Source organism: Bidens hawaiensis, unplaced genomic scaffold (assembly GCF_021521415.1).
Source record: "Bidens hawaiensis isolate Kalapana, Puna unplaced genomic scaffold, B.hawaiensis_p1.1 tig00033557_1, whole genome shotgun sequence".
Taxonomy (NCBI): Eukaryota; Viridiplantae; Streptophyta; class Magnoliopsida; order Asterales; family Asteraceae; genus Bidens; species Bidens hawaiensis.
Window position 1 is genome coordinate 127,347 of NW_027495764.1, and position 8,174 is coordinate 135,520.

Genomic DNA, 8,174 nt, shown 5'->3' on the forward strand with positions numbered 1-8,174 from the left:
CCGGCATGTTCCGCCGTCTTTGGTCGGGGTGTGACAGATGCTACAAGAAAGATTACAAAGCACAAAACAAGGTTAGTTGCCAAGGGTTTTGTACAAGAATTAGGGATTGACTTTGAGGAAGCTTTTGCTCCTGTTGCAAGGATAGAGACTATAAGGTTATTGTTAACTATGGCAGCCAAAATGGGGGGGGGGGGTTTACCATATGGATGTAAAAGTTGCTTTTCTTCATGGTGAGTTGAAAGAATGTGTCTTTTTCAAACAACCTGAAGGGTATGAGAAGAAAGGGGCTGAGATGAAAGTGTATAAGTTTTCAAAGGCTTTTTATGGCCTAAGACAAACTCCTAGAGCATGAAATTTAAGATTGGATGGAGTCTTGAAAGAGTTTGGTTTCAAAATATGCCAACATGAACAAGCCGGATAAAGGCAGGGTCAACCTTGATTATAGGGGTATATGTAGATGATCTACTTGTGACAGGAACTAATCAAGTAGAAATTAATGAATTTAAGCAACAAATGAGGTCCATGTTTGAAATGACATATTTATGCTTGTTATACTATTATTTGGGAATAGAGGTTTCACAAAGTGAAGATGGAATAATGATTAAGTAGTCTATGTATACTGAAAAGATAGTCAAGATGGTTGGGTTGGAAGGTTGCAATGAAACAAAAACTCCTATGGAACATGGTTTGAAGTTATTCAAGACTAAGGGTGGAGAGGAAGTAGATCCAACTGAGTACAAGAAACTGATATGCTCTTTGAGGTATTTGACTCAAACTAGACGCTGTTGGTTATTTGAGTAGATTTATGCAAAATCCCAGAGATGCTCATTTGAAGGCTATAAAGCATCAGGTCAGATATGTTAGAGGTACAATGCAGTTTGGCATTAAGTATGGGAGGCACGATGGTGGTGGTTTGGTGGGATATAGTGATAGTAATCATTTAACTGAGAGTGATGATTGGAATAGCACTTCAGGGAGCGTGTTCTATTATAACAGTTTTCCAGTTTCTTGGCATTCTCAGAAGCAACAAACTGTTGCATGTCTTCTTGTGAGGCAGAATTCATGGCTGCAACCTCTGCAGCATGTCAAGCTCTGTGGTTACAAGGACTGTTAGAAGAAGTGGCATGCAAGAAGCAAGAAATAGTAACAATCTTTGTGGATAATAAGTCAGCTATTGCTTTGATGAGAAATCCGGTTTTTCATGGCAGGAGTAAACATATTAATACAAAGTACCATTTTATAAGAGAGTGTACAGAGAAAGAACAAATACGGGTGGAATTTGTTAGTGGTAGTATGCAAAAGGCTGATGCTTTGACTATAGCATTACCAAGGGTAAAGTTCATTGAAATGAGGTTTTTGCTTGGTGTAGAAGACCTACAAGATGCTTGGAATTAAAGGGGAGTATGTTGGAGGAATAAGATGTAATTTCAAGTTAGTTAGATACTTAATAATAGTTAGAGGGTTACTACTGTTTGTTTCAGAAGTAGAGGACTGATATTGTAATTTTCTATATTTCTTGTTTGTATAAACAGACTGAGTCAGTCTGTTAATTCAGTTCATTTTTCTTGTTAATACAAACCCTAAACTTCTCTATGTATCATCATCTTGATTTCTTGTTTCAATTCTAGGTACCTACATCAAAATTTACTTTAAGCCATATTTTAAAGAATAGAATCGACCAAACCAATACACATGTAAAGGCCGGGAATTATCATTGTGTAAGGGTTAGCCGCGTTATTCGTATTATTCTGATTGATTGTTTTCGTGAACCACATTATACTTCGAGGTTTCTTTGTGCCGCTGAAACTTAGTGGTCATTTTCGGCATCACCTTTTATTTCTCATCTCCTTTTTTTTCTTGTTTGGATTTGTCTATTTTTGTTAATTTCAAAGGTCTAACTTGAATATTCTCGTATATTTTTAGTTTTAAATTGGACTTGTACATTGAACCGTTAAATCAGACAATGATCAATTAAATCGTTTGGCTTGATCTAAAGCCCAAAGAAAAATGCGAGTTTTGGTGGATGTATAAAATCATTGATTTACATGTTTTGTTTTTTTCTTGAATGCTCCTAGTAAGTATAATGATAATTTAATTAATGAAAAAAAGATAAAATACTCATTTTTTTTCTATCGGTGACTTTCACAGTTAAGTTATCTCACTGCGCAAACACGTCGCGCCCCGCCACCCCATTCAGGCCAACTATGTTGACATGATCGGGATCCACGCTGGCATCCGAGTTTGGCTTGGCGATCCCGGTAAAATCCAGTTTGCTCACCTCGCCCGAAGGCACGACAGCTTTTAATGCTCTAGTAAAATACAGTCGGAATCAGGATTTGAACCCAGGACATCCGGGTCATCCATCATGTTCCTGGCTATTGGGGCAAGCCCCGCTGGTTTGAAATACTCATTTATAAATACGTACAATATTACCGTTATTTATAAAAGTATTTTGAGCTAAAGATTTTATTTTAAATGACCTTTTTAAGGGTCAGGTTAAACGTACCCCCTCCCTTGCTAAGTCCCTCTTATTTTATTTTATAATTCTCTCATAATATCAAATAAAAAACTATTAAGTTTTTATTTTGTTTTATAGTTTTTTTATATAAATTTGTTATTGATTTTATTATTTTATTTCTCTAAGATCTTATTAAAGGTTTGTTTATTTTTTTTACATGTATTAAAAAGTTTTGTATGTTTTCTCTAGTTAGTTTTTTAATTTTTTTTTATAAAATGTATTCAAAACAAATTGATTTTTTTTGCTAAGTTTAGATACATGAGATTAATGTTACATGAGAAAGTGACAAATTTGTTTATCAAGTTGTATGTTATTTAACCATTTTATTTATAAAAATTATATGATTTTATATAAAAGAATGTAAACTATATCTTAATTAAAAAAACACTCTCCAAAAAGATTAAAACAAGAAAAACGTGTTTTATAGATAAGAAAAAATATGTTCTTTTTAAAGGCTTTTAAATATAAATAAAAAATAAATAGAAAAAAAATTGTTAAATAAAAATAGAAAAATAATGCTTTTATAAAAATGATAATGATAATAAAAGATAACAAATTGACAAAAGAAACAACAAAAAGGTCTAAATCGTATTGATATAAAGTTTGAAGAAGAGAGTATGTTTAGTAAAAATAGATAAGAGTGAGACGTTTAGCAGCACCCCTTTTTAACTGAGAGGTGATGAGGTGATATGAGATAAGCGATGGGCTGCATACTCCAACAGTACTCTTTAAGTTGAATCGGTTGGGCTGAAAAGTGATGGACCGCATGAAATAAGCCACAAGGGCAGTTAGTTGGGCTGAACTGAAATTTGGTGCCCTGTGCAGTTAAATAAGGCCCAGATGAAAACCCAGAATGTGATACTCCTTTAATCTGTGACAGCCTGCCCAAACTATCATCATCATCATCATCATCATCATCATCATATCTCATTAGTATTCAAAGCTATAGTATAGTCTGAGAAGGAAAGATGTAAACAGCCTTATGTCTGCCCTTTAGGAAAGAGAGGCTGTTTCCGGTGAGACCCCCGGCTCTATAGTAGTTTTGCATCAAGCCTTGGACATAAAGTACATAACACTCAACCATCGGGACACCGCCGATTGGTGTATATACCATTGTCTTTCGGCTATCAACGCCACCACATGATGCCTGATTAAACTTCCGTCACTTTTAACGTTATTTTCACGAGATTAGTAAAATAACATCAAAATTAGTGCAATTTCACTTTTGCCCAACCGAGAGTTCACACATATATACATTATATGCGCGCACCGCAAGCAAGACGAAGCTTGCCCAAACTACTATAATTAATATGTTGGAAATTTGACTTTTAGATATTTTACATGGGCGATAAAATATTGATACTAAAATAACTAAAAAGCTTTTTAAGAGGCGACAAAATATTATACATAAGATAAAAAACAAAATGTCGGTGCCACAGTTTGCTTTTTTAGATTGCTTTTTAGATTGCATCTATTGCTTAAATCAAATAATACCATAACATTGATAATTGTGGACTGTTGGTCTGGTGGTTTTGATGCAACACACTAAACACTTTTCATTTGGTTGCTTGCATAATTAATTGTAAACTAAGAATCTTCCTTTTTATTATTAGCAGCATAACTAGTAAACGGACCCATGCATTGCGACAGGATTACTAAACCAACATACGAATTTACATGAACATAAAAAAAACGAATGCACAAGACCATAACCGAAAAATGAATTTACATGAGCATAACCAAAAGTGCTATGAATTAAAACCATTTTAAAAACCAGACATGAATTAAACAGTTCGGCAGGAAAACTTGTCGGTGGTGGGCGAAGAAGGGGTGTTTTGATCATATTGGATAAAATGGTTATTTCTTACGAATTTACCAAAAAGTAACAATAATATCAACCATACAAGAGACGAAAAGTGTGCATACGGTGTAAAGAGTAGACTATAGCCGCAATTTTTCATACCTAAAATAAAAGCTACAATTTTAGCATACCACTGAACGAATTACGAATTACGAATTACGTAATTTATACTTAATTTTATTTATATCAAATCCAATAAAAGGGAATGATGAATGATTCCTTTAATTTGTTTATTGTTCCATGTAGAATAGTAAGATGTAAATTCTTCAAAAATTATAAGATTATATTCATTGTTTATTCATTTAGCATGTTTTCATATGTGTTTTGATGACTTATAAACTAGTTTCAGTAATTCAGTGATGAGTGATGACCTATTATAAACACTTGATATATGGATGTACAAAATAAAGTAGATGGATGTAACTTTCATTCCAGCCAGAAGGTGAGTTCATATTCAACTTATGCCAGCTCAGTAAGATGGCCTGTTCTTTTTTAACTTATTGAATCTTTATCTCAAACTGCACATTTAAAAATATAAAAATTTCACCCTAAAATAAATAAAATGAGATTTAAAAAAAACAACATTATTAACTTAATCCAACATTAAAATGCCCATTTTGGTGACGAATGCACCGGACTTGGGCGACGAGACCTGTTAGGCCATTGTTGCTCCAAGTTGTTTCTTTTCTTCATTATTGATGACACTGTAGGGCTATAATAGTCGTTACTCCTCTGAGATGTTGCCCCTTGTGAAAACACCTTTCTACTCTGCATGTAGCTTCTCTGCTTTTCAAGTGACCGCCCACGAGCCACCGGGCTAGCCTGCACCGGACACCACCGATTGTGGTTCACGCAGCTCTGGCTCCGGCCCACCTGCTGCTGACTTAATCGCCCTTGTTTAGGACTCGGGTAGTTCCGGCTCTCGGCTGTTTCTGCTGAGTACATGGTGGTCTCTCCTTCACTGATATACCCATTTTGCCCCTCGGACACCTGGCCCTGAGACGAACATGATCGCACCACGCTCTCGTCTCTGTTTATCGAATCCATTGACGCGATATCAGCTTCGGTTACAGGATCCGATTGTTTTTTAACGGGCATTGTTGGCCCGGGCCCGTTTAGTCTAACAGTCTTGGGAGGAAAATTGATGTCCAAAAGCTGAATTTTGGTGTTTTTGTTTTTCTTAAACGGGCCGGACGTGAGTTTTGGTGACTCGTATATCTCGGGTGTCGGGATTCCCTGAACATGAGCGGGCTGATCACAGGCAGGTGTTTCATCTTGGCAACTATTAGTAACCGAGGAACAACCGGGCCCAGGTTTCGGTGACCCATGTATCTTGGGTGTCGGGTCGTTTTCGGGTTCGGTAGTTTTGAAAACTTGTCGCATAGTGAAAGAAGTGCACGATTGTTCGCTTTTTTGGCCCGTTGACATTAACCTAATAAGCGGTAGTTTTGGTTTGTTGACCAAGTCATCCAAACTGCCTTCCCAATGCTGGTTTAACCAATCACAAATAACGGGAATCGGGATGCCAAACTGCATAGGGATATCTTTCTTCCACGACAACGAAGAAGACGATGACATGGATGTGGTTTTCGTGTTTGGTGACGTGGCAAGTTTCATAGGGTCACAAACCATGAACGAGAGGTTACCGTGTGAGTCAAACCCAGGTGAACCAGGACTCCATGTTACACCATCAGTGCAGAGTTTTATAAGATTATCAGTAGCTATAACCACCTTTCCTTCACCAACGCTTAGCTCGTTGGTTTCGGTGTAGCCAAGAAGGTATACTATGCTACCCAGATTTAGACTCGGTTTAGAACAGGTTTTCAAGTAATGAGCCTGCTGACTTGGCATGTTTGAGTCTCCATCCATCGAGTCAAGACCCACTATTGTTAGATCAAGAACCGAGCTAGTTATGAAAAACCTGTCAAAAATAAACTAGGTGAAAAAATAAAAAAGAGAACTATAATTTTCCCTAATCTACGCTACGTGATAAAAGAACAACTTTTTCGTCACATGTAACTCTCTGGTGCATTTTCACCATTTTCCCCGCCTGTTGTAGGGGTAACACCCCAGACCGACCATCTACAACTATGGTCCGACCATTGTTACGAAAAGAGACTTAAAGAACATATATGCTCACTAAAGATAAAGATGCTCGTACAACAGATAACAGCTGGAAAAGAAAATTTCTATCGTGCTCAGCCATGAGAGACAATAGTACAACAGTAGATGCCATATTGTCCTATATATATATCTCAAATGTCTATAACAAATATTAACAATGCTCACGATATATGAATATCAATACATTTACACCTTTACTATGTGTTTTAACATCTTTCAATTATCTCTCTAAAATCACTCTCATAAATCATCCACATCTTCATTCATTAGAGCCAATCTTAGTCCGATGATCAACCCAGCCGAGATTTGCTTTAAACACATGTCTCTCCTATTAATTATACATATTTCCTTAATCTTTTAATACATTTTTCATTCCCGTCTGTCTTTCTCTCCTAGTAAATAATTAATGATTTCTATAAATCTTTTTACACAAACGTTTTTTATTTTAAAAAAGGTTAAACTTTGTTCATAAAACATTTTTATAAACTGATCATTTTCTTTCATTACATATTTACATAACTCGTGTAATATGAAATTATATCGTTTTTATTATCCAGCCCGTCTAATAATGAAAGTAAATGCACATCCAAACACTATCTTATCCATCGGGCTCATTATCTAATTTTGGTTATTAATTATGGCAATTACTTCAAATTCCTAACTAACAACAGCAGTTATTCAATAATCAATACGCATTTTAAAAAGAGAGAGAAATTGAATAAATTAGAGCAATTAAGTAATTAATTTAAAATTCTATTAATAGATCTACGATCACCAATCAAATTCAAACACGTAACAATCAGATCAAAATTAACCTGTGAGGAAAAAGTGAAGCACCGACGCCGTTTTGAAGGCGGATCTCGGCGGCTTCAGCGGAAGCCACCGACGGAAGAATAGCGTGTGTGGTAAGCAAAAGGTTCCGGTGGATAAGAAAGCCGGTGCCGGCGTTGGAAATCCGGGCCATGGCGGGAGCATTGCCGGAGAAAATGGAGGCTTTGGTTCTCTCGGACTTGCCTCCGCCGTTGCAGAAGCACCATGAGTCAGCTAGAACCCGCATTGGTGGTCTTAATGTTTTAATTGGAGTGCTTCTTCCTCTTCAGGTTGTTAATGGTGTGTTGGGAGGAAAGTGTGGGTCATGTAATTCTTGGAAGGAAATTGAAGGATCAACAGGGTTTTCAGCAGCTTTTCAACCGGCAAATTTATTCATTCATTTATTTAAAGGATCAATTATTATTATTATTATTATTATTATTATTATTAATTGTAACTGGCTTTTTTTTTTCTTTATTTCTTTGTTATGTATTGTTTGAACGAGTGAATTTTCAACTTTATATTTAAGGCTTGAGGGTCGAGTCAAATATTTCATTATTTACTTATTTTGTCATAACTTTATAACTTTTTTTTAACTGCTAGCTTTTATTAAATATGAGGCTGGTAAGTCATTAGTCAAGAACTAGATATATCAAGTTTACATATGAATACAACATCAACATCAAATTACATCAAGTTTGTTCAAAATGTAAAGAAGCACGGCCTCTTTCAATCCAAGCCAACCATTTTCCCTCTTTTGTTAACCCGTAAGAACGAAAGTCGTCTTAGGTTTTCTTTGATTCTATTGATCGATGCCCTTAAGCCGTTAAATATAGTTTTGTTATAGACACTACATGTCGT

The 8,174-nt window shown here is 35.8% G+C and overlaps 1 protein-coding gene across 1 annotated transcript; it reads right to left on the reverse strand.

Annotated features, from left to right (window-relative positions):
- Positions 1 to 4,821: 4,821 nt before the first annotated feature.
- On the reverse strand, positions 4,822 to 7,839 carry LOC143585091 (uncharacterized). Its single transcript, XM_077066962.1, has 2 exons — positions 7,319 to 7,839; positions 4,822 to 6,300 (listed from the first exon to the last, which is right to left on the reverse strand). The coding sequence occupies exons 1-2, from the start codon at positions 7,558 to 7,560 to the stop codon at positions 4,983 to 4,985; spliced, it is 1,560 nt and encodes a 519-aa protein (XP_076923077.1). The 5' UTR covers positions 7,561 to 7,839; the 3' UTR covers positions 4,822 to 4,982.
- Positions 7,840 to 8,174: the final 335 nt, after the last annotated feature.